The sequence below is a fragment of the Balaenoptera musculus genome, chromosome 9, assembly GCF_009873245.2.
Source record: "Balaenoptera musculus isolate JJ_BM4_2016_0621 chromosome 9, mBalMus1.pri.v3, whole genome shotgun sequence".
In the NCBI taxonomy this organism is placed as follows: domain Eukaryota; kingdom Metazoa; phylum Chordata; class Mammalia; order Artiodactyla; family Balaenopteridae; genus Balaenoptera; species Balaenoptera musculus.
This window is the reverse complement of record NC_045793.1, coordinates 73,082,229-73,110,026: the sequence shown is the minus strand read 5'-3', so window position 1 is coordinate 73,110,026 and position 27,798 is coordinate 73,082,229. Positions and strand designations below refer to the sequence as shown.

Here is a 27,798-nt window from a genome sequence, read left to right as displayed (position 1 = left end):
TCCAACAGTATACTGGATAAGGAAGTTGTGAGAAAGTGTTTAGAGCTGCTATATAAGATAAAAGCTATTTAAATGAGTCATACTCTATTGAAATCTTTCCAAACTAAAATTATCAGCATTCCCACAAGAAAAATTTTAAATTAAGGAAAACATTTAAGTAACTAAACTGATTTATAGGTAAACATGCAAACTTATTTACATTTGAGAATACGTGGATTATACAGGTATAGAATCCTCAAACTAGATACTCCAATGGAGACTGAATTCTCCTATTTACTTTTTCCAAACTTTATTGAGATACAATCAGCATATAACATTGTATAAGTTTAAGGCAATGTGACGATTTGATACACGTATATATTGTGAAATGTTTACCACAATAATATATCCTTCACCTCCCATAATTACCATTTTTGTTGTTATGATGAGAACATTTAAGATTTACTCTCATAGCAAATTTTGAGTATACAATACAGTATTGTTAGTTGTAGTAATCATGCTGTATATCAGATCCCCAGAACTTATTCATCCTATAACTGGAAGCTTGTACCTTTTGACCAACATCGTTCCATCTCCTCTATCTCGCCAGCCCCTGTTAACCATCAATCTACTGTTTCTATGAGTTCAACATTTTTTTTTCCAGTTTTATTGATAAATAATTGACAAACCTCACTGTATCAGTTTAAGGTGTACAGCATGATAGTCTGACTTACACATATTGTGAAATGATGACCACAATAGGTCTAGTTAACATCCATCATCTCATAGAGAGAGTTCAGTGTTTTTAGATTTCACATATAAGTGAGATCATATAGTATGTATCTTTCTCTATCTTAGCATAATGCTCTCAAGTTTCACCCACGTTGAACCTTCCTTTTTATGGCTGAATAATATTCTGTTGTATGTATGTACCACATTTTCTTTGTCGATTCATCTATCACTGGACACTTAGGTTGTTTCCTTGTCTTGGCTATTGTAAATAGTGCTGCAATGAACATGAGAGTGCAGATACCTCTTCAAGATAGTGATTTTGTTTCCTTTGGATATATACCCAGAAGTGGGATTACTGGATCACATGGTAGTTCTACTTTTACTTTCTTGAGGAACCTCCATACTGTCTTCCATAGCAGCTGCATCAATTTACATTCCCATCAACAGTGCAAATAGGTCACTTTCTCCATATCCTCACTAATTTGTTATCTCTTGTCTTTTTGATGCAAGCTGTTTTAGCACATGTAAAGTGATATCTTGGTGTGGTTTTGCTTTGCATTTTCCTGATAATTAGTGATGCTGAGAACCTTCCCATGTACCTGTTGGCTATTTGTATGTCTTCTTTAGAAAAATATCTATTCTGGTCCTTTTCGTATTTTAAAATTGAGTTAATTTATTTACTTATTTATTGCTATTGAATTGTATGAGCTCCATATATATTTTGGATATTAACCCCTTATCAGATATATGGTTTGCAAATATTTTCTTGTATTTCATAGGTTGCCCTTTCACTTTGTTGATTCTTTGGCTGTGCAAAAGTTTTTAGTTTGATGTCATTGCACTTGCTCATATTTTTTTATAAATTTATTTATTTATTATTATTATTATTTTAAATTTTTGGCCGCGTTGGGTCTTCGTTGCTGCACGTGGGTCTTCTCCAGTTGCGGTAAGCAGGGGCTACTTTTTTCTTTTGTTGCTTTTTCTTTTGTTGTCATATCCAAAAAATTAATTGTAAAGACCAAAGTCAAGGAGCTTTTTTTCTTTGTTTTCTTCTAAGAGTTTTATAGTTTCAAGTCTTACATTTAAGTTCTTAATACACTTCCAGTTAATTTTTGTGAGTGGTATAAGGTAGGGGTCCAGTTGCTTTCTTTTGTGTATGAATAAATGTCCAGTTCTCCCAACACCATTTATCAAAGAGATTATTGTTAGCCCATTGAGTATTCTTGACTCCCTTGTCAAATATTAGTTGACAGTATATGTGAGGGTTTATTTCTGGGCTCTCAATTCTGTTCCATTGGTCTATGTGTCTGTTTTTATGCCAATGCCATACTCTTGATTACTACAGCTTTGTAATATTTGAACTCAGGATGTGTGAAGCCTCCAGCTTTGTTCTTGCTCAAGATTGCTATGGCTATTCAGGGTCTTTGGTAATCCCACTGAATTTTAGGATATTTTTTCTATTTCTGTGAAAAATGCCATTGGAATTCTGAGAGGGATTGCATTGAATCTATCAGTGACTTTGACTAGTGTGGATGTTTTAATAATATTAACTCTTCTGATACATGAACGTGGAATATCTTTCCATTTATTTGTGTCTTCTTCAATTTCTTTCATCAGATCTTACTGTTTTTGGTATACAGATCTTAGTTTTTATCCTGAAAGTTTACTGAATTCATTTATTATTACTAACAGTTTTTTTTTTTTTTTTTGGTGGAGTCTTTAGGATTTTTTACATAGAAGTACAGGATCATGTTAAGAAACCCTTGTCTTGTTTCTGATCTTAGAGGGAAATCTTTCAGTTTTTTACTGTTGAGTATGAATGATGTTAGCTGTGGGTTTGTCATATATGGCTTCTATTATGTTGAAGTATGTTCCTTCTATACCCAATTTGGTTGAGAGTTTTTATTATGAAAGAATGTTGAATTTTGTTGCTGCTTTTTATGCATCTATTGAAAAGACAATGATTTTTATCTTTTATTTCATTAACGTGGTGTATCACATTCATTGGTTTGCATATGTTGAACCATCCTTGCTCCCAGGGATAAATCCCACTTGCTTATGGTGTATCATCCTTTTAATATGCTGTTGAAATTGGTTTGCTAGTATTTTGCTGAGGATTATTGTGTCTATGTTTATCAGGGATATTGGCCTATAGTTTTCTTTTCTTGCAGTATCCTTATCTAGCTTTGGTATCAGGGTAGTGGCTGCATAAAATGAGTTTAGGAGTGATAGATTCCCTAAATCAGTAAATCAGATATTCAGATACAAATGACGAATCCCTGGTCAGGGAACTAAGATCCCACATACCGCGGGGGAACTAAGCCCGCGCGCCGCAAGTACTGAGCCTGCACGCCACAACTAGAGAGCCTGCGTGCCGCAAACTGCAGAGCCCAAGTGCTCTGGAACCCATGCGCCGCAACTAGAGAGAAGCCCATGTGCTACAACTAGAGAAAAGCCCGCGCATCTCAACAAAGAGCCTGCACGCCACAACTAAGACCTGACGCAGCCAAAAAAAAAAAAAAAAAACCAGATACAGATGACCAGAAAGGGGGATTGTCACCTACCCCAAGGCCACAGGCAGGTAACTAGAGTTCTGGGTCCCATGGTGAGTCTGGGAGGTGGGACCTTGTGAAAGGCAGCTGTGACAGGTAATGTCTGTTAGACACCAGTTTCTGGGCTGGCCCTGCTCCCTTCCCAGGTTTTGGGTGGGGAGGGAGAGCAGGCTTTCAATTTTTTGGATGAGTTTGAGAACTGGTGTTAATTCCTCTTTAAATGTTTGGAAGAATTCACCAGTGAAACCATCTGGGACTGGGCTTTTCTTTTTGGAGAGGTTTTGGTTTACTGATCCAATCTCCTTACTCAATATTGGTATGTTCAGATTTTCTGTTTTTTTCATGATTTAGTCTTGGTAGATTGTATGCTTCTAGGAACTTACTCATTTCTTATAGGTTGTCCAACTTGTTGGCATATAATTGTTCATAGTAGTCTCTTGTGATGGTTTGTATTTGTGTGGTATCAGCTATAATGTCTCCTCTTTCATTTATAATTTTATTTATTTGAGTCCTCTCTCTTTTTTTCTTGGTAAGTCTATTTAAAGGTTTGTCAATTTTTAAAATCTTTTTAAAAAACCAACTGTTAGTTTTGTTGATCTTTTCTATTGCTTTTCTATTATCTATTTCATTTATTTCTGCTCTGATTTTTGTTATCCTAACTTTGCGGTTACTTTGTTGTTCATTTTCTAGTTCCTTAAGCTGTAAAGTTAGGTTGTTTATTTGAGGTTTTTTTTTTAATGTATGCATTTATTGCTGTAAATTTGCCTCAGCACTGCTTTTGCTGCATCCCATAAGTTTTGTTATGCTGTGTGTCCATTTTTGTTTGTTTCATGGTAAGTTTTGATTTTCTTTGATTTCATCTTTGATCCATTAGTTAAACAGGAATGTGTTGTTTAATTTCCACACATTTGTGAATTTTCTCGTTTTCCTTCTGTTACTGATTTCTAGTTTCACACCACTGTGGTCATAAAAGATACATAGTATGATTTCAGTCTTTTAAAATTTGCTAAGACTTGTTCTGTGACCTAACATATGACCTATCCTAGAGAATGTTCTAGGTGCACTTGAGAGGAACAGGTATTTTCCTACTGTTGCATGGAATGCTCTGGATATGTCTGTTAGGTCCATTTGATATAAAGTATAGATCCAGTCCAATGTTTCCTTATTGATTTTCTGCCTGGATAATCTATCCATTGTAGAAAGTGTGGTATTGAAGTTCCCTACTATTATTGTACTGTTGTCTATATTATTCCCTTCAGATCTGTTAGTATTTGCTTAATGTATTTAGATACTCAGATGTTGGGTGTATATGTATTTAAAATTATTGTATCCTCTTAATGAATTGATCTTTTTATCACCATATAATGACCTTCTTTGTTTCTTGTTACAGTTTAGACTTAAAGTCTATTTTTTTTCCAGATATAAGTATAGCTACTCCTGCTCTATTTTGGTTTCTATTTGCGTGAAATATCCTTTTCCATACCTTCACTTTGGGCCATTTACATTTAAAATAATTATTAATAGTTAACAACTTACTATTGCCATTTTGTTAATTGTTTTCTTGCTGTTTTGTACTTTGTTCATTTCTTCCTCTCTTAATGTCTTCCTTTTAAACTGATGACTTTCCATAGTGGTATGCTTTATTTCCCTTCTCTTTATCTTTAGCTATCTACTGTAGGTTCTTTTTTTTTTTTTTAATAAATTTATTTATTTATTTTTGGCTGCATTGGGTCTTCGTTGCTGCACGTGGGCTTTCTCCAGTTGCAGCAAGTGGGGGCTACTCTTCGTTGCGGTGCATGGGCTTCTCATCGCAGTGGCTTCTCTTGTTGCAGAGCACAGGCTCTAGGCTCACAGGCTTCAGTAGTTGTAGCACACGGGCTCAGTAGTTGTGGCTCGTGGGCTGTAGAGTGCAGGCTCAGTAGTTGTGGTGCACGGGCTTAGTTGCTCTGCAGCATGTGGGATCTTCCCGGACCAGGGCTTGAACCCATGTCCCTTGCACTGGCAGGTGGATTCTTAACCACTGCACCACCAGGGAAGCCCTACCATAGGTTTTTGCTTTGTGGTTACCCCAAGGCTTACTTGAAACATCTTATAGACATAACAGTCTAATTTTAAGCTGACAACAACTTAAATTGCATACAAAACTCTACCCTTTTACTCCTCCTGTCTATAGTTTTTTTCTTTTTTAACATCTTTATTGGAGTATAATTGCTTTACAATGGTGTGTTATAGTTTGTTTTTGATGTCATGATTTTTTTTATATTGTGTATCCATGAACAAATTACTGTAGTTATAGCTATTTAAAATACTTCTGTCCTTTGACCTTTATCCTAGAGTTAGGTGTTTAACACATCACCATATTATAGTATTAGAGTATTCTGAATCTGACTATATACTTACCTTTACCAGTGTGTTGTACATTTTCATATGTTTTCACGTTAGTAGTTATCGTACTTTCTTTGTAGCTTGAAGGACTCCTTTCAGCACTTCTTGTAAGGAAAGTCTTGTGGTGATGAACTACTTCAACTTTTTTTTTTGTTTGGTAAAGTCTTTTTATCTCACCTTAATTTCTAAAGGAAAACTTTGTCAGGTAAAGTAGTCTGGTTGGCAGTTTTTTTCTTTCAGCACTTTGAATATATCACCCTACTCTCTCCTGGCCTGCAAGGTTTCTGCTGAGAAATCCACTAATAGGCTTATGAAGGTTCACTTGTAAGAGAGAAAAATTTTCTCTTGTTGCTTTTAAAATTCTCTTTGTCTCTGATTTTTGAGTTTTATTATGAGTCTTGGAGAAGATCATTTTGGATTGAAATTTGGGGCTGACCTATTAGCTTTATGAACTTGTATGTTCAAATCTCTCCTCAGGTTTGGGAAGTTCTCAGCCATTATTACTTTAAATAAGCTTTCTTTTCCTTCTTTCCTCTCTTCCCCTCCTGGGACTCTAATAATTCATAGGTTGTTTGTCATAATGGTGTCTCATAAGTCCCACAGGCTTTCTATATCCCCTTTCTTGTTGTTGTTGTTTTTTTTTTTTTTTCATTTTGCTCCTCTGACTGGATAATTTCAAATCATCTCTTTTCAAGCTCATCGACTCTTCTGCTTGGTTCAGTCTGATGTTTAACTCTATTGAATTCTTTAATTTAGTTATTGTACTCTACAGATACAAACTTTCTGTTTTGGTACTTGTTTACGTTTTCTATCTCTTTCTTGAACTTCTCATTTTGTTCTGGTATTATTTTCCTGATTTTTGTTAAATTGTTTATCGGTGTTCTCTTGTAATTCAACTCTCTGAGCATCTTTAGAAAAATTATTTCTAATCCTTTTTCAGGCAATTCATGTATCTCCATTTCTTTGGGGGTCAGTTAGTAGAAGTTTACTGTGATCCTTTGGTGGTGTTATGTTTCCCTGCCTCTTCGTGATCCCTGTGGCTCTGGGGCAGAGGGGGCATGATATCTTGTTGGCTCAGGCCTTTCAGGTCCACAACAATGACAGTTATGTGGCCCTTGGTGAGTACTATGGTGTGTGGGGGGGGTCCTGGACTGACTAAGGGTTTTGGGGGTCTTCAGCATCTTCTTCAGATACAGCAGCTAGGGACCAGGGCAGGTGCTGTAGTGGCTGGAACCAGTGGTTCACACACTTGACTGCAGGGCCAGCTTCAGGTGCCTGTGTAGTGTCAAGGGCCAGTTTCAGACACACATGCAGTGGCAAGGGCCAGGGCCAACCGCAGGTACAGTATCAGCTGTGGGGGCACTGGCTCTGGGCATGCACTCCTGTGATTGCAGGGTCTTTCCATGGGGCCATGGTAATGGAGTCTGGTGTTGGAACTCAGGCTGGCAGGGTGCAAGCACATAGCTGGGGGAGCTAACTGACACTGAGCCCAGCAGTGCAGGCCAGTGACAGGAGTCAGGGCCAGATGTGGGCCCATAGCAGTTTTGGAGGCCTTGGCTGTAGGGGTGCACTGCCATGGAGGAAGAGTCTCACCACAGGTGTGAGCATGGTAGTAGAGGTTTGTGATGTGAGTTGGGCCAAGGGTGGGGGGAGGTGCAGGTACACAGCTGGAGGAGCTAGCTGAAGTTGTGGTTCAGGCCGGTAACGGGAGACAGGACTGAATCCTGGCCCACAGGCATTTGTGGGGGCCTTGGCTGTCAGCATGGACTTCCATGATTGCAGCTCTTGCCACAGGCGGGCACAGAGCAGTGGAGGCTGGTGATGGGAGTCAGGCTGGCAGCATGGAGGTGCACAGCAGGGTTTCGGTGGGCATCTTGCACTTGTGCAGCCACAGAGGCTGGGGCTGATCACCAGTATGGGTCCCAAGCTGTGTGTGTGTGGCAGGGAGGGGATGAGGAGGGACTCAGGCAGTTGGTGACCATGAACATGAAAACCAGTAAGGTACAAACCTCAATGGTGAAAACTGCAGGGGGGTCAAAGGTGGCTGTACTGGCCATTGGTTTCTTCAGTGGTAAAAGCTGCTGGGGTCCTTGAAGAACAGGTCACTAGGAACTCTGGTAGCCCCCATGCCCTTCTTCCCTGTTCCTAGCCATCTATACATCTCAGCTTTGCTGCTCTCTGGGTGAGGTGAATCTGAAGTGGGTCTTTTCCTGCAGTGTCCCAAAAGGCTGGGGAAGCTGGTTGTTTACCCCTGTTTTCCCTTTCCCAGTGAGGGGAACTCCTTCTAACCTGGGGAGTTCCCTCTTGGTGCTGAGCAATGCCAACTTGGAGGATGGGATGACACAGGCAAAATGAAGCTGTTCTTCCTTTTTTGTCCAGTTAGTCTCAGGTTTTTTGTTCCACTGTGTTGCTGGTGTTTCTAAGTGGACATCTGAGCTCTCCCAGGGCTGTTTCTGTTCATGGATAGCTGTGTAATTATTGATCTTTGTGTGGGGACAGAGGCTCAGTTCTCCTGTTCTACCGTCTTGGTTATGATACTCCCTCCATCTGAATTTTCCTACTTCTAACCCAAAGCCACAGCAAGATGATCTTTCCCCCACATCCAGGACTCAATTGTGGCTGGAATTTCACAGACAGTGGTAAGTGTCTGTGCATTCTCCAGACATCCAGCCTAGGCTTTGAGGAGGTAAGCAAAGTGTCTTCAGCACAAACCATTCACTGCAAAAATGGACCTTCTTCTGTTGAAACATGGGGACTTTAAGGTACAATATAAAGCTTTCCATCATATGCTTCTCTTTGCTTTCCTCCCCTCAAAGTCATTTCACATTAACCACTTTTTTGGAAGATAGTTAATTAACTGCTGCCACATTCTAATGAAACAAATACACATAACCAGCCAAATCTCTCAGTGTCTTGCAACACAGAAGTTTTATTACTAGTATAGCACGTTGGAAAATATCCTGGATTTCAAGGTAGATTTCACAAGGTAGAGGTATTTAGGTCCCAGCTCTGCCATTTTCTAAAATTTAACTTTGAGCAAGTCACCGTCCCTAGATTCTCAGTTTTCTCTTTAAAACTGAAATAATAATCCCCAACCTGCTCTCTGGGTGTTCTCATATCCATAGCTCTCAGTGGATGTAGTATTATCTTTACTTAATCCCTGTCCCTAGGTAACTGTTATATGTCTACATATTTTTTTAAGTTAATTTAAAAAGTCATCTTCATGAAACATTTAGAAAGTGAACTGTTCAGGGATGACCCTTTAATGGCTGTTTTTGGTGAAAGAGTGAGAAGCAGTACTCTGAAAATGTGGGGGGCTCCCCACTTCAATCATTTATAGACAGATACCAAGGTTATCTTGATTAACAAAAACACAATTGTGGAAAGGGCTGGGTGAAGGGGAGAGATAATCTTCAATATTTGGATTTAATTCCTTTTGCAATTAGGTGAGGTAGAGACATAAGAAGGTCAGGAATAAGTGTAAAATAAAACATTCAAAGATAAATTTTAGTACAATAGTTCAGCTGATTGAAAGACACAAACTTCTACTATAGCAAGTAGAAGTGAACATAGATGGTCCTTTATTGATGAAGGGCAAAGATTTCATACATTAAGGGAAGGATCAGTTAGGTCCAGCAATCATAGTAGTTTAGATAATTTGCAAAAATAAAAAGCAGAAAGAAAGAATTTGAGACAAAATATAGCATAAAATTAAATTCTTGTATTTTCCCTTAAAGGGGTATTTCCTATGATTTTTAAAGCAGTATTTGTTAATTTATATTAATAATGTTATTTTTAAAGACACATTTCCTCTTGGTTTACTGATTTAATTTAATCCCTATACCTTCCTCTTCCTTCTCCAAGGCAAGCAATCTAATTCCTGGTTTTTTTTTTCAGCTAAAACATTTTATTTAGTATTGATAATTTATTTTCTAGTTTCAGAGGTTCATAGATAGAGGGGAATTTTTTTTGAATTTTTTTTTTTATACAACAGGTTCTTCTTATTAGTTATCCATTTTATACATATTAGTGTACATATGTCAATCCCAATCTCCCAATTCATCCCACCACCACCCCACCCCGCTGCCACTTTCCCCCCTTGGTGTCCATACGTTTGTTCTCTACATCTGTATCTCAATTTCTGCCCTGCAAACCGGTTCATTTGTACCATTTTTCTAGGTTACATATATATGCATTAATATACGATATTTGTTTTTCACTTTCTTACTTACTTCACTTTGTATGACAGTCTCTAGATCCATCCACGCCTCTACAAATGACCCAATTTCGTTTCTTTTTATGGCTTAGTAATATTCCACTGTATATATGTACCACCTCTTCTTTATCCATTCATCTGTCGATGGGCATTTAGGCTGCTTCCATGACCTGGCTATTGTAAATAGTGCTGCAATGAAAATCGGAGTGCATGTGTCTTTTTGAATTATGGTTTCTCTGGGTATATGCCCAGTAGTGGGATTGCTGGATCATATGGTAATTCTATTTTTAGTTTTTTAAGGAACCTCCATACTGTTCTCCATAGTGGCTGTATCAATTTACATTCCCACCAACAGTGCAAGAGGGTTCCCTTTTCTCCACACCCTCTCCAGCATTTGTTGTTTGTAGATTTTCTGATGGTGCCCATTCTAATTGGTGTGAGGTGATAGCTCATTGTAGTTTTGATTTGCATTTCTCTAATAATTAGTGATGTTGAGCAGCTTTTCATGTGCTTCTTGGCCATCTGTATGTCTTCTTTGGAGAAATGTCTATTTAGGTCTTCTGCCCATTTTTGGATTGGGTTGTTTGTTTTTTTAATATTGAGCTGCATGAGCTGTTTATATATTTTGGAGATTAATCCTTTGTCCATTGCTTCGTTTGCAAATACCTTCTCCCATTGTGAGGGTTGTCTTTTTGTCTTGTTTGTAGTTTGCTTTGCAAAAGCTTTGAAGTTTCATTAGGTCCCATTTGTTTATTTTTGTTTTTATTTCCATTTCTCTAGGAGGTGGATCAAAAAACATCTTGCTGGGATTTATGTCAAAGAGTGTTCTTCCTATGTTTTCCTCTAAGAGTTTTATAGTGTCTGGTCTTACATTTAGGTCTCTAATCTACTTTGAGCTTATTTTTGTGTATGGTGTTAGGGAGTGTTCTAATTGCATTCTTTTACATGTAGCTGTCCAGTTTTCCCAGCACCACTTATTGAAGAGGCTGTCTTTTCTCCACTGTATATCCTTGCCTCCTTTGTCATAGATTACTTGACCATAGGTGCATGGGTTTATCTCTGGGCTTTCTATCCTGTTCCATTGATCTATATTTCTGTTTTTGTGCCAGTACCATATTGTCTTGATTACTGTAGCTTTGTAGTATAGTCTGAAGTCAGGGAGTCTGACTCCTCCAGCTCCATTTTTTTCCCTCAAGACTGCTTTGGCTATTCTGGGTCTTTTGTGTCTCCATACAAATTTTAAGATTTTTTTTGTTCTAGTTCTGTAAAAAATGCCATTGGTAATTTGATAGGGATTGCATTGAATCTGTAGATTGCTTTGGGTAATATAGTCATTTTCACAATATTGATTCTTCCAATCCAAGAACGTGGTATCTCTCTCCATCTGTTTGTATCATCTTTAATTTCTTTCATCAGTGTCTTATAGTTTTCCCCCTACAGGTCTTTTGTCTCCCTAGGTAGGTTTATTCCTAGGTATATTATGCTTTTTGTTGCAAAGGCAAATGGGAGTGTTTCCTTAATTTCTCTTTCAGATTTTTCATCATTAGTGTATAGGAATGCAAGAGATTTCTGTGCATTAATTTTGTAGCCTGCAACTTTACCAAATTCATTGATTAGCTCTAGTAGTTTTCTGGTGGCATCTTTAGGATTCTCTATGTATAGTATCATGTCATCTGCAAACAGTGACAGTTTTACTTTTTCTTTTCCAGTTTGTATTCCTTTTATTTCTTTTTCTTCTCTGACTGCCATGGCTAGGACTTCCAAAACTATGTTGAATAATAGTGGTGACAGTGGACATCCTTGTCTTGTTCCTGATCTTAGAGGAAATGCTTTCAGTTTTTCACCATTGGGAATGATGTTTGCTGTGGGTTTGTTGTATATGGCCTTTATTATGTTGAGGTAGGTTCCCTCTATGCCCACTTTCTGGAGAGTTTTTAATATAAGTGGGTGTTGAATTTTGTCAACAGCTTTTTCTGCATCTATTGAGATGATCGTATGGTTTTTATTCTTCAGTTTGTTAATATGGTGTATCACACTGATTGATTTGTGTATATTGAAGAATCCTTGCATCCATGGGATAAATCCCACTTGATCGTGGTGTATGATCCTTTTAATGTGTTGTTGGATTCTGTTTGCTAGTATTTTGTGGAGGGTTTTTGCATCTATATTCATCAGTGATACTGGTCAGTATTTTTCTTTTTTTGTAGTATCTTTGTCTGGTTTTGGTATCAGGGTGATGGTGGCCTCATAGAATGAGTTTGGGAGTGTTCCTTCCTCCACAGTTTTTTGGAAGAGTTTGAGAAGAATGGGTGTTAGCTCTTCTCTAAATGTTTGATAGAATTCACCTGTGAGGCCATCTGGTCCTGGACTTTTGTTTGTTGGAAGATTTTTAATCAGTTTCAATTTCATTACTTCTGATTGGTCTGTTCATATTTTCTATTTCTTCCTGGTTCAGTCTTGGAAGTTTATACCTAAGAATTTGTCCATTTCTTCCAGGTTGTCCATTTTATTGGCATACAGTTGCTTGTAGTAGTCTCTTAGGATGCTTTGTATTTCTGCAGTGTCTGTTGTAACTTCTCCTTTTTCACTTCTAATTTTATTGATTTGAGTCCTCTCCCTCTTTTTCTTGATGAGTCTGGCTAATGGTTTATCAATTTTGTTTATCTTCTCAAAGAACCAGCTTTTAGTTTTATTGGTGTTTGCCATTGTTTTCTTTGTTTCAATTTCATGTATTTCTGCTCTCATCTTTATGATTTCTTTCCTTCTGCTAAGTTTGGGTTTTGTTTGTTCTTTCTTTAGTTCCTTTAGGTTTAAGGTTAGATTGTTTATTGAGATTTTTCTTGTTTCTTGAGGTAGGCTTGTATTGCTATAAACTTCCCTCTTAGAACTGCTTTTGCTGCATCAGATAGGTTTTGGATCGTCGTGTTTTCATTGTTATTTGTCTCTAGGTATTTTTTGATGTCGTCTTTGAATTCTTCAGTGATCTCTTGGTTATTTAGTAACGTATTGTTTAGCCTCCATATGTTTGTGTTTTTTACGGTTTTTTTCCTGTAACTGATTTCTAATCTCATAGCGTTGTGGTCAGAAAAGATGCTTGATATGATTTCAATTTTCTTAAATTTACTGAGGCTTCATTTGTGACCCAAGATGTGATCTATCCTGGAGAATGTTCTTTGTGCACTTGAGAAGAAAGTGTAATCTGCTGTTTTTGGATGGAATGTCCTATAAATATCAATTAAACCTATCTGGCCTATTGTGTCATTTAAAGCTTGTGTTTCCTTATAAATTTTCTGTTTGGATGATCTGTCCATTGGTGTAAGTGAGGTGTTAAAGTCCCCCACTGTTATTGTGTTACTGTCAATTTCCTCTTTTACAGCTGTTAGCAGTTGCCTTATGTATTTAGGTGCTCCTATGTTGGGTGCATATATATTTATAATTGTTATATTTTCTTCTTGGATTGATCCCTTGATCATTATGTAGTGTCCTTCCTTGTCTCTTGTAACATTCTTTACTTTAAAGTCTATTTTATCTGATATGAGTATTGCTACTCCAGCTTTCTTTTGATTTCCATTTGCATGGCGTATCTTTTTCCATCCCCTCACTTTCAGTCTGTATGTGTCCCTAGGTCTGAAGTGGGTCTCTTTATAGACAGCATATATATGGGTCTTGCTTTTGTATACATTCAGCGAGCCTGTGTCTTTTGGTCGGAGCATTTAATCCATTCACGTTTAAGGTAATTATCGATATGTATGTTCCTATGACCATTTTCTTAATTGTTTTGGGTTTGTTTGTGTAGGTCCTTTTCTTCTCTTGTGTTTCCCACTTAGAGAAGTTCCTTTAGCATTTGTTGTAGAGCTGGTTTGGTGGTGCTGAATTCTCTTAGCTTTTGCTTGTCTGTAAAGCTTTTGATTTCTCCATTGAATCTGAATGAGCTCCTTGAGGGTAGAGTAATCTTGGTTGTAGGTTCTTCCCTTTCATCACTTTAAATATGTCATGCCACTCCCTTCTGCCTTGTAGAGTTTCTTTTGAGAAATCAGCTGTTAACCTTATGGGAGTTCCCTTGTATGTTATTTGTTGTTTTTCCCTTGCTGCTTTCAGTAATTTTTCTTTGTCTTTGATTTTTGTCAATTTGATTACTATGTGTCTCGGTGTGTTTCTCCTTGGGTTTATCCTGTATGGGACTCTCTGCACTTCCTGGACTTGGGTGGCTATTTCCTTTCCCATGTGAGGAAGTTTTCCAATATAATCTCTTCAAATATTTTCTCGGGTCCTTTCTCTCTCTCTTCTTCTGTGATTCCTATAATGTGAATGTTGTTGCATTTAATGTTGTCCCAGAGGTCTCTTAGGCTTTCTTCATTTCTTTTCATTCTTTTTTGTTTATTCTGTTCTGCAGCAGTGAATTCCACCATTCTGTCTTCCAGGTCACTTACCCATTCTTCTGCCTCAGTTATTCTGCTATTGATTCCATCTAGTGTATTTTTCATTTCAGTTATTGTTCATTTCTGTTTGTTCTTTAATTCTTCTATGTCTTTGTTAAACATTTCTTGCATCTTCTAGATCTTTGCCTCCATTCTTTTTCCAAGGTCCTGGATCATCTTCACTATCATTATTCTGAAATCTTTGGAAGGTTACCTATCTCCATTTCCTTTAGTTATCTTTCTGGGGTTTTATCTTGTTACTTCATCTGGTACATAGCTGTCTGCCTTTTCATCTTGTCTATCTTTCTGTGAATGTGGTTTTTGTTCCACAGGCTGGGACTGGAGTTCTTCTTGCTTCTCCTGTCTGCCCTCTGGTGGATGAGGCTGTCTAAGAGGCTTGTGCAAGTTTCCTGATGGGAGGGAATGGTGGTGGGTAGAGCTGGCTGTTACTCTGGTGGGCAAAGCTCAGTAAAACTTTAATCTGCTTGTCTGCTGATGGGTGGGGCTGTGTGTTCCCTCCCTGTTGGTTTTTGGCCTGAGGCGACCCAACACTGGAGTGTACCCGGGCTCTTTGGTGGGGCTAATGGCGGACTCTGGGAGGGCTCATGCCAAGGAGTACTTTCCAGAACTTCTGCTGCCGGTGTCCTTGTCCTCACAGTGAGAGACAGCCACCCCTGACCTCTGCAGGAGACCCTCCAACACTATCAGGTAGGTCTGGTTCAGTCTCCTATGGGGTCACTGCTCCTTTCCCTGGGTCCTGGTGCACACACTACTTTGTGTGTGCCCTCCAAGAGTGGAGTCTCTGTTTTCCCCCCGTCCTGTTGAAGTCTTGCAGTCAAATCCCGCTAGCCTTCAAGGTCTGATTCTCTAGGAATTCCTCCTCCTATTGCCAGACCCCTAGGTTCGAAAGCCTAACGTGGGGCTCAGAACCTTCACTCCAGTGGGTGGACTTCTGTGGTATAAGTGTTCTCCAGTTTGTGAGTCACCCACCCAGCAGTTATAGGATTAGATTTTATTGTGATTGTGCCCCTCCTACTGTCTCACTGTGGCTTCTCCTTTGTCTTTGGATATGGGGTATCTTTTTTGGTGAGTGCCAGTGTCTTCCTGTCGATGATTGTTCCACAGTTAGTTGTGATTCCGGTGCTCTCGCAAGAGGCAGGCGACAGAGAGCTAATTCCTGTTATGTGCATTATCTGTTCATAGGGTGTTCTTTAAAGCTATATATTATTGTTTTATGACCGTATATTTTAATTTTATCTTTATACACACATGTATGATTTCTGTTGCTTACTTTTCTCACCCAGTAGTGTAGTTATTACATAAACATCACTGTAAGCAATTATGTTTATCTAGTCTGTAGCGGCCAAGTGCTACATGGCGTCTCCTCTGTGGTGTACCTTCACCACATTTTAACCATTTGTTCTTCCAATAATGGACACTGGGTTTGACTCCTCCTCTCTACCCCCCACAAAGAAGCTGTAGTGAACTTCTTAGTACATGTCTTCTAATTACCCTAGATGAGAATGTCTTCAATATACATTCCCAGGAGCAAGATTACCAGGTTATATGTTCTGTGTATACTAAAAATGGTAGTAAACTGCTTCTCAGAATGCTGCCATAGTTTACCTTCCCACAGCTATGAGAGCTCCAGAGCCCCACATCTCCACCAATGCTGGCATTCCCCGGATTACTGAAGTTTTCATTGACTGGAGAAATAATTACTGAGTGTCTGTAATGCACCCTGGTTGTGTTCTAGGTACTGGAATTATAGGGAGACATAATACAGTATAACAGATGGACCTGATCTAATTTTGGGATTGAAGGTCAGTGAAAATTGTCCAAGAAGAGGAAGTGATATTTGATATGAGATCTAAAAGGTAAGTTGGAAGACAATGGGAAGGCCAGTGAAGGGTCAGTGAGAAGAGAAGGAAGACAAGCTAAGTATTCCAAACAGAAGGAGGGGAGGGTATGTTCCATGAAGACCTGATATGGACATAAATATGGCTCTTCAGAGAAATTTTGAAAGCACTATGGACTATCACCACATACCCACTAGAAAGGCTAAAACTATAAGGAACAATTATAGAAAGTGCAGGTGAGGATATAAAACAACTGGAACTGGCATTCATTGATGGCGGGAATGAAAAATGGTACAGCCATTTTGGAAAGCAGTTTGGAAGTTTTGTTTATAAAGTAAGACATACGACTTTCCTATAACTTGGCAACTCCACTCCTCGGTGTACATTAAAGAAAACTGAGTGCTTGTGTTCACAAAGTAAAAACTTGTATAAAACGTTCCTCAAAAAATTAAAAATAGAATTACCATATGATCCAGAAATCCCACTTCTGGGTATATATGCAAAATAATTCAAAATAGGTTCTTGAAGAGATAATTGCACATTTATAGTCATTGAAGCTTCAATAGCCAAGAGGTGGAGGCAACCTAAATGTCCATTGTCAGATGAATGGATAAAGAAAATGTGGTATACACATACAATGAAATATTACTCAGCCATAAAAAAGGTAGAAATTTTGTCATATGCTACAACAGGGATAAACCTTGACAAAAAAACGTTATGCTAAGTGAAGTAAGCCAGTCACAAAAAGGCAAATACTGCATGATTCCACTTATTTGATGTATCTAAAGTAGTCAAATTCTTAGAAATAGAAAGTAGAATGGTGGTTGCCAGGAGCTGGGGGGAGGGGAAAATGGAAGTTGTTTAATAGAGTTTCAGTTTTGCAAGACAAAAAAGAAGTCCTAGAGATATGTTGCACGACAATGGGCATGTAGCTAACACTACTGTACTGTACACTTAAAAATGGTTCAGATGGTAAAAGTTATGTGTTTTTTCCACAATAACAAATCTTCATAGCAGCTTTATTCGCAGTAGCCCTTAATGGTAGAAGATCTGAATAGACATTTTTCCAAAGAAGACATATAGATGACCAACAGGTACATGAAAAGATGCTCAACATCACTAATCATCAGGGAAATGCAAGTCAGAACTATGTACCTATGGTCAATTAATCTACAACAAAGGAGGCAAGACTATATAATTAATTGAGGAAAGACAGTCTCTTCAATAAATGGTGCTAGGAAAAGTGTAAAAAAAATGAAATTAGAACATTCTTTAACACCATACACAAAAATAAACTCAAAATGGATTAAAGACCTAAATGTAAGACTGGACACTATAAAACTCTTACAGGAAAACACATGCAGAACACTCTGACATAAATCGCAGCAAGATCTTTTTTGATCCACCTACTAGAGTAATGGAAATGAAAACAAAAATAAACAAATGGGACCTAATTAAACTCAAAAGCTTTTGCACAGCAAAGGAAACCATAAACAAAATGAAAAGACAACCCAAAGAATGGGAGACAATATTTGCAAACAAACAATGTGACTGACAAGGGATTAGTCTCCAAAATTTACAAACAGCTCTTGAGGCTCAATATCAAAAAAAAAGCCCAAACAACCCAATCAAAAAATGGGCAGAAGACCTAAATAGACATTTCTCCAAAGAATACTTACAGATGGCCAAGAGGCCCATGAATAGATGCTCAACATCACTAATTATTAGAGAAATACAAATCAAAACTACGATAAGATATCACCTCACACCAGTCAGAATGGCCATTATCAAAAAGTCTACAAGGAATAAATGCTGGAAAGGGTGTGGAGAAAAGGGAACCTTCCTACACTGTTGGTGGAAATGTAAATTGGTGCAGCCACTATGGAGAACAGTATGGAGGTTCCTTAAAAAACTAAAAACAGAGCTACCATGTGATCCAGCAATCCCACTCCTGGGGATATATCTGGAGAAAACCATACTTCGAAAAGATACATGCACCCCAATGTTCACTGCAGCACTATTTACAATAGCCAAGACATGGAAGCAACCTAATGTCCATCAACAGAAGAATGTATAAAGCAGATGTGGTACATATATACAATGGAATGTTACTCAGCCATAAAAAAGAATGAAATAGTGCCATTTGCAGCAACGTGGATGGACCTGGAGATTATCATAGTAAGTGAAGTAAGTCAGACAGAAAGACAAACAACATATGATATCACTTATATGCGGAATCTAAAAAATGATACAAATGAACTAATTTACAATACAGAAACAGATTCACATACTTCAGGAACAAACTTATGGTTACTGGGGGGAAGCAGGGGCGGAGGGAGGGATAGACTGGGAGTTTGGGATTGACATGTACACACTGCTATATTTTAAATAAATAACCAACAAGGACCTACTGTATAGCACAGGGAACTCTAGTCAATATTCGGTAATCACCTAAATGGGAAAAGAGCTTGAAAAGCAATAGATACATGTATAACTGAATCACTTCGCTGTGCATCTGAAACTAACACAATATTGTTAATCAACTATACTCCAATATAAAATAAAAATTAAAAAAAATAGATGGTTTGCTCAAGCTATTTTTTGTATCTTGGATGCCTCTGTTCTTATTCACTAGTTGAAATCCTCTGTTTTTCTACCCTGGCTCAGTGATTTGTTCCCCAGTTCTTGGCCTATGTTAGGTCTTCTTTTATTCTGGAGCTCGGTCTATCAAATGACCTATCATTTACAATAGTTGGTCGTTCATGTCTGATCCTGTGGTAGGAAGAATGATAGCCCCCAAAGATGTCCATGTACTAATCCCTGGAAGTGAATATGTTACCTTGTGTAGCCAAACTGACTTTGTAGATATGATTAAGGTTAAGGACCTTGAGATAGAGAAATGATCCTGGTGAGTCCAATCTAATCATATGAGTCCTTACAAGCAGAGAAACTTTCCTGGTTTTAAGCCAGTTTTCCCAGCTTTTTTCTTTCAGTCAGAGAGAGATGTGATGACTGAAGAAAGGTCAGACAGATGTAAAGTTGCTGGCTTTGAAGACAGAGGAAGGGGGTCATGAACCAAGGAATGCAGGCAGCCTCTAAAAAGTGGGAAAGGCAAGGAAACAGTTTCTTCCCTAGAGCCTCCAGAAAGGAAAAGATCTTGCCAACCTCTATATTTTAGCCCAGAGACTTGTCACCCTTCTGACCTTTTTGTCATTTTGAGCCACGAAGTTTGTAGTAATTTTTTGGTTAAGATAGCAATAGAAAACTAATACAACCTCGAAGTACGTGGATATTTTGAAGACGCCACGGAAGCTTTGTGACCTTGACTCCCAACACTTTGTCTGGCACATAAAAAATAATCAGAAAATGTTTAAAGAATAAATGAACCGGATTTTCTCCCTCCTCATTCTGCAAGTCGCAGAATAATCCTGTAATCTGTCAGCATGACTCCCATAGCCCCTCCACCTCACGAAAGACAGTTCCTTTCTCCATTCAGACACTTCGCTTTCCCTTCCCACCTTTATCATGTCTCCTCAGTCAATCGATCTTTATGATATGAGTACTATGGACTCTGGTTAGCCAACATAGCTGAAAATGGACACTGTCAATTAGTACTATGGAAGAAAAAATGTAAAATACACATTTTGAAAACTCTTGTAAACGATAAAAACACTGATTCCCTCAGAAAACATAGTACATAGAGACAAGGAGACAAAGAAACCTCAGATATCATTACAAATTGTTCTGTTACTATTTTAACAACATCTTGTTGTCTGTCTTGGACTCATTCATTCAATAAGCATTCGTTTATTAATTACCTACAATGTATTGGGCATTGTGAAAGTTCTTAAGTCAGCTAACCACAGCTTAGTTAACTGAATCAATTTACTGCTTAGCGATTATTTATCAATCTCTTATTTTTAATGACTATACTATTGATTTAACCTATGAACAGTTAAACATATAGATGCCCAGGTACAGCCTCTCTATTTCTAATATTATAGATCCCTGGATGATGAACAATGTATTGAGGGAAAGAATAGAGCAAACTGAGGAAGCAGGAAAAAAGAAAAAATAACAAAAGTCAACCTTAATATTGAGTACTTACCCTGTGTCAAGTGTTGTGTTAAGTTCTTAACATGTATTATTTCAGCCTCAAAACCCTCTGAAATTTCCCCTTCATTTTAAAGACAAAGAAAGTAAAGCCCAGAGAGATAAGTAACTTGCCACTGATCAACAATTATTAAGATGGAGATGGAATCTGAACCTAGGGAAGCTGATTCCAGAGTCACAACCTCCTCTTCCTCTGTAGTGGTAAGAAGACAGGACTGAAGGAGTTGAGATGAAGATGAGGATGATGGGAAGCTAAAGTCACCGTGCATCTCATTTTACTTATGCTTCTAGTGCATTGTGTTTTTCTTTTTTCCAATTAAACACTTGTTTGTAAACAATTCAAAAGGGAACCCTGAAATACATCGGGCACTGGATTTAATCCCTAACAAACATACTAAGAGTTCACGCATGCCCCAAGACCACATGTTAGGCACTGAACACAGGGATAAAATGATGGTCCCAGGAGGAAGAGGAAAAGAAGATAAAGGAGCTCCTTTCTTTTACCAGGAGCTTCCAAATCTCAGTCCACTTTTCAACTAAGGTATTGTTGACACTGGATGAAAATTAAGAATAAAATTTATATTGGAATGTTTGCCTGTTTAGATAAACAGGTGCTCACAATAACGGTATCAGAGAGAAAAATCAGAGACCTGAATAATCAGTGCAACATTTAGCTTCCAGAAGCCTTGGAGAGACAATCCTAAAGCATGGAAAACAAAGCTGTATTTCTGTTAGACACGAATGTGTATTTAAGAGTGGTCTATATTTCTATATAAATCTCCAGACACAGGAAAATGGGGTTATCAATGTCCTTGGCACTACTGATAGACCATTCAAAGCTAAGGCAGATGATACTTGGGATTTTCTAGCTTATTATACTTTTAAAAAATATTCATGAATAAGACAGTTATTCAAAAAACAAAATAGCCAATGGGAATATACTGTACAGCACAGGGAACTCTACCTAATGCACCGTGGTAACCTAAATGCGAGGGCAGTTCAAAAGGGAGGGGATATCTATGTGTGTATGGCTGATTCATTTTGTTGTGCAGTGGAGGCTAACACAACATTGTAAAGCAACCATACTCCAATAAAAATTAATTAAAAAAATAGCCAGATTCAGAATCATATATTTTTCTCATGCTTCTGTGTCATATAATGACTGAAACCATCTCATTCATGAGAAAAGTTGACAAAAGTTGAAGATGAAATGATTCAGAAACGACCAGATCCTCTTGTATTAAAGAAAATCTAATGTGACTCACACTATCATCAATAAACTGACATTTGAAAACCTAACTAACTTTCAGTTTTTGTTTTGATTAAAAAATGAGAGAGTGTATATATGTCCATGACACTCTCTTTCCCATCTATACACTACCAAATGTAAAATAGATAGCTAGTGGGAAGCAGCCGCATAGCACAGGGAGATCAGCTCGGTGCTTTGTGACCACCTAGAGGGGTGGGATGGGGAGGGTGGGAGGGAGGGAGATGCAAGAGGGAAGAGAAATGGGAACCTATTGTATATGTATAACTGATTCACTTTGTTATAAAGCAGAAGCTAACAAAAAAAAAAAAAAAAAAGTAAAATGTATCTTTTTTCTAAATTTTCTATATGTAATATGTCCTACTTTTATAGTCAGAATAAAAATCAATACAAAAAAAAAAAATGAGAGAGTCAGAAATTCTAGAGTGTAAATATGCTCCCAGTAACTTAAGAGTTGATCACTCTGAAGTCTTGATTGCCAGAGAAAACTTTTTCTTGATTTTCAGCAGAGCCCGAATTGGTATCCAAGAATAAACCTCAATATTGAACTGACCTTTTCAAAGTAGAAGCATTTGAAATAGATATCTGAACAATGCAAACTATAATCTTTTAAAGGTACAGTCTCCTGACAATCAAGAAAGAAACTAAGATCACAGTTCTGTCTTCTAAACAATATGCTATATGTGACTAGTCATATCTATTTAATTTTTTTTGAACATATAACTTGACCCCACTTAGTATTTTGTCCTTTATTTTTGTTTTGTTGTTTTTTTTACTGACCCACCAGTCATTTTGTTCCTGCTTAAGTCCTCTGCCACCTGAAAATTATGTTTTGAAAACTGTACTTCAGTCAATCATCCCCAAAATGAATCCCTAGCCTTTTTCTAATAATTTATTCTTCATGGTCCATCAATGAGTTATAAAAATGAAATGACTATTTGCACTGTGTTGTCATCTCCCTCACACCCCGCCCCCCCAAAATGAACAAAAAATACTTACAATGGTTCTTAGCCAGGAGCATTTTATCCCTTATTCACTAGTGGTAAATGAGTCAGATATGAGTTGGCCAGGAAAAGAGCTGCTTTACCCAAAATCTTAGTACAAAATGAGTCATCTCACTCCAAACACCAATATATTCTCCAAAATAACTGGCAAGAATTTCCTATAAAAAGAATCTTGCCTTCACCCTTTTCCATCCATTTAGTTCTCTGATTTTTCTAATTTTTCAATTTCCTGTGTACTTATAACATTGCATTCATAACAAAGGCCTAAGAACATTTCTACCTCTTTACCTCATTGTGAAAGCCATCTTTCCTATACTGAGTAGGGGGACAATTCTGATAGCATTCCCCTGAAAAGAATAAATGCTCTGTGGCTTTTAAGGGTTCTCCCTGTCTGACTCTCTGTGATGAAATTCATGCATGGTTCAATAGAAATGCAAAAGCCAGTTCTAGAAGAATTTTTCTTTTCCTCTGCTGAAAAAGTGAGTTCAAAGCCACAGAAAATATTTCAAGCAAAACCATTTTCCTTCCCATAAGAAAAATCAATCAAAATAGATACAATCTGTCTAAAACTGATAAACAAACATGAATCCAGGCCACAAGCTTCAACTCTGTTTCCCTGTACATCAAAACATTCCCATTCCCATTCTTTCTCTGCCATCAGATGAAGCTTAAAAATCACTGTGAACTGAAGCCAGGGTCAAGTCCCTATAGATTATCAGGAGTCAAGCACACTATGTACCTGAGGATAAACAAGCATGCTTATAGAGCCAATTCCTGCCAAAGTGCTGAGATTTTTATGTTATGTGGGGCTCACAACAGGACTTGTTATTCTTTATTATTCTAAGCCCTGCAATTTAATGGGAAAAATTACTTACAATTCATTTCACTCGGGCTGGAATTTAGCTTCGTTTCTCTATACTAAATGAATTCTAAGGAATAGCTACGCTCCTTTATATATCCAGCACTAACAGATGTTAGTTTCCTTAGTTTTACAGCCCTCAAATGACAGACAACTAACTGTATTTGGCCTTGGGAATAACTGCAACACCTTTGGATTATGAACTTGGTTTGGTTCTTAGCTGGGAACAGCAGGGGGTTAGTTCATATTATCGAAGATGTAAAATAAGTTTACCCTTATGCTCCAGATGCCCATATGAAGATGTCTTTTAATATAATATTGTACAACTTTTTTTTTGTCCTACTGGTAATCTTCTTTTTAAGTGGTTATAGTAAGAAAAAACAATTGCATAAAAATGAAATCTCTTATTCAAGGTATCTCCTGCTTTTGACCAAAGCAAGATGTTAAATCCATTAAACTCTGAATACCCAGTAAAAGCAAGAAAAGCTAAAACTGTTCAAATCTGTGCATTCTTGGGAAAATTGCCAACCTATGTACTAGTAGCAGGATCTGTGTAATTAATGGTGATGTTATTAACGGAGGGAGTTCGATTTCATTCTCAGAAGCAATTGAAAAGTGCAAGCTGGCAGAGCTTTAGTGAAAGCTCACCTATTCATTTTTAAATTGAAGAAATGTGACTGACTTTGAAGTCATCCACAGAGAGCACCAATGTTACTGTCTGTACATTTGGGGTGGTTTCGGTCATAGTAAACTTAAAAGAAATCCTGAATGTAGCACTGTCTGTTGAACACCAAAATGTACAAACTGACAAACATTTCTTAAAAGGAGAAGCAGCAAGCTCAATCTTAGGTTATCTTTATGTTTTTTTTTTCCTGAAAGCTATTCATATGAAGACTAATTAAAATCAACTCCTTCTTATCCTAAAGTAAAATAAAATCAGACCCCGGTCCACACATTCCTTTATACACACTCCTATCTCCTTGGAAGGTAACTTTCATCTTTATCCAGTAGTTGTACCTCACGGACAGTCATATAAGGTTACCCAACTGACAAGCCATACCTCCAGCTTCTGCTCTCCTTTTTCCCCTTTGTTATATCAGTAACTTCGAAATGATGAGAGAAAGAGAAAGAACATCTTGAAAAATAGAGATAACTAAGGAAAGAAGTTAAGCCCACAAGAAGCTTTTTCCATAATGATCTGCACTAAATTATCCAACGAGGACCATCTATCTCATCACTCTGTTTCTCTGTGAACCGTAAGCACATGCTCCACCTCTGTGTTTCTCATCAAGAATGAAACACATGAATTCTTGACAGCCGACAGCATGTGCTGTGGCATCTGTGGCTTTGGAGAAGTGGAAGTGGAGGAGACAGGAGAAGGAGAGCCTAGAGAGAGGCTCACAGTCGCTAATGATGAGCCTGGATGTTCCTGACCCTGATGATTCCCCCCATGTAGGATTCATACCTGTTGTCTTCTCGAGCAAAGGGCTGTTCCACATCCACCGTCAGGGAGGCCAGGGCAGAAACGGTCTCTGTCTCCTCTTGCAACTGCGCCCCAGCCAGAGCGCAGCCCCTCGGCACACTCACCGTCCTTACCGACTTCCAGTACTTGCCTAAAAAACACAAAGACCCATGCATCATATGTTATAGGAATTTTAGTTCAACGGTGTTAATCAGAAACTTGTATAGGTCCAACTCAGAGTAGTTGTTAGGTTAAAATTCACAATGTTATACACAGTTGTAATTTAATTTCTTAACTGTTATGATTAAGTGTTTTTCTCAATCTGGAATGCCAAGTTGTGAAGTGCTCATATTCCCAAGCCTGAGTCTCTCCCTTGCTCAGAAGTTAATAAAGTGAGGAATAATCCACAGTCTAATGAACTCACTATCAGACTGACAGCTGTCTCTGCAACTAAGTAAGCAAACTCTGGGCATCATGCCCTCTGGGTAATCCTCAAGAGACTGGGAGGTAGAAGTCTTATGAAGAAACTGAATGAAACAGTAATGTTAAAAATTGCTACTTGAGCCATTAACTTTTTTTTTTTTTTAAATGAGGTTGGAATATTAAAGGAAAAGAAAAGCCCAGAAATGCCAGCATGAATCGAATGGCAACTTTGCCAGAACAATCAGGTTTGTTAGTCCTGGATGTTCTTTCTTTCTCAACCCCAGGGTGTGTACTAGAACAATAATTGATTTAAAACTTTAATATATGCATTGGCTGATGTTGGAGCCCTTCCATAAGTTATACGGATGTTTCTTTTTTTGAGGCAGGGAAGGAGAATGAGAGGAAAATAGGAGGTAATTTCATGTGAACATGCCAGTGGGATAAATAAGAAAGAGCAGAGTCAACAGCCTTTTTGCAGCCCCTAAGCTATTTTTTTTTTGTGAAGCGTTGAATAGCCCCATATCAAAGCAGGAGAGTCTCCCTAGGTGCTGACATGACTCACCAGGAAAGCAGTATCTCGGCAGCCTGACCAGTTAAGAGGGAAGCTGGCATGCAAAGTAGCTTATACTTCCACCCCCACCCCCAAATTAAAATAAAATAAAGTTATGCTAGAGTAGAAAAGACAAATGGGTGAATACTGGACTGGGGAGTAAGATAACTCAGTTCTAGACCCAGCTCTGCCACTAACCATCCTATGCTGGCAGGGCTCTTTGGCACTTTATTTCTGCTTCTCAAAAACAGTGGGATGGCCTCAAATTCCTTCCAGCTATAACTAACATTTTGTGATTGGCCTCTCCTTATCCTACTGCTTCACAAAGGAATGGATGTCATGCCATGTTAGGGGAGGAGACCCAGTCTCCCAGCCACTCCCCATGTCGACAGAACCTTCTGGCATAGTTGTCTACTACTACTACTTTACTTGCTGTGATCACCTAGTCTGACCAAAGTCAGAATCATAAAGCTTTTAATTTGGACCAAATGATACCAGTTCTAACTGAATGAACCCACAAAGTAACATTTTTTGAAAGCTAAGGCTGTGCCAGATGTTGAGGACACAAAGATGCTTCCCTGACACCAAGAAATTCATGGTCTAGTTGAGAAAGCCCTTTTAGTTAACAAACAATGACAATTCTGTATGGAAAAGGCCCATGTGATCCTAAGAGGAAATAAGAAGAACATATACTTTTGATGCCAAGAAGGCAAGAGAACACTTGCTAGAAAAAATAACACCTGACCAAGTATTTGAAAGACCATCAGAAGTTAGTCAAGCTGAAACAGAGGAAGATGGTGGTGATGAGGTATCCCCAGAAGAGGAAATAATGCACACAAATGTGCAGATACTCAAGTCTCTGTTGTTCACTGGGGTACAAAGTCCACTGCTAGGCACAAGTGGAATGCAGGCAGTATGGAATGTAATGCAAGAGACTGCTATGGTGTAGGCATGGGCTAACTAACACACAATCTTGAATAACATGCCAGTGATCTTGGCCTTCAACTTGTGGGTGATGAGGGGCCATTTTAAACAGAAGAGGCAGAGAATCAGGTTTAAATTTTTCAAAGATCCTTCTGGAGAGATTATGGATGATGGTTGAGCAGGTGGTGAGAGTGGTGGCAAGAAAACCAATTTCACCTCCTGGCAAAAATTCAGGCAGGAAATGATGACGTCTAAACTAAAAGCGACAGAATAGAAATGAAGAGATGGACTAAAGAGAGGTTTAGGAGGTGAGCAATGGAAATGCGTCTTGTCTTATTCTTTAATAGCCTCCTACCTCTCTCAACTTTGAAAGATAACTCTGAATTGACAGTTCCATTCCAAGACCCTAATTTCTCTATATCACAATGTCATTATCATCTTACCCAAGTTGGAAATGTCATATTCTATCTATAAGTGCATTCAGATGTAATGAGTTTCACAAAGTATTATTATTAATCGTTATTTTAGCATGTGATATTCACAAAGCAGGTGATTCTGGAAGTCATCATTTTTCTCTAGAGTGACTAATATCAGGCCTCTGACAAATAAACAAGAGGTGGTTTTTTGGGTTAAATTATGTTACAAATTACAGGAAAGAGAAACTCGTGTTACTGAGCTCCCAATATGTGCCAAGGACTGTGCTAGGTATTTTCACATTTATAATTTTATTTACTCCTCATGACAACTATGTAGGCATTGTTAGGTAATTTTTCTCTAAGGTCACATGGCTAAAAAGCAGAGGAGCTGAAATCCTCACCCAGGACTGCTTGACTCCCAAAATGTTTCTTCCTCTGTAATCAGCTGTCCTCCTTTATTTAGTCCTTCTCTACCACCCTCCCACTACCCCTAAAAATACAAAAACAGACTCAATATAGGAAAATCTCAACTTAAAAGAATTATGCATGTGGCAAAACAATTATATATATATTCTTCCCTTCACCAAAGAAATCGTCTTTGGTAACAACAAATTACCCTTGCTCCTTAGATATGTGACT

At 38.1% G+C, this 27,798-nt stretch overlaps 1 protein-coding gene across 1 annotated transcript in view; it reads right to left on the bottom strand.

The window, feature by feature from the left end:
• Nucleotides 1-27,798, bottom strand: part of HDAC9 (histone deacetylase 9) — a 575,085-nt gene that overhangs the window by 4,323 nt on the left and 542,964 nt on the right. The window contains exon 30 of the mRNA XM_036862952.1: nucleotides 24,850-24,997. Within this exon, the coding sequence (XP_036718847.1) occupies nucleotides 24,850-24,997 (148 nt within the window). The remainder of the gene's footprint in view (nucleotides 1-24,849; nucleotides 24,998-27,798) is intronic.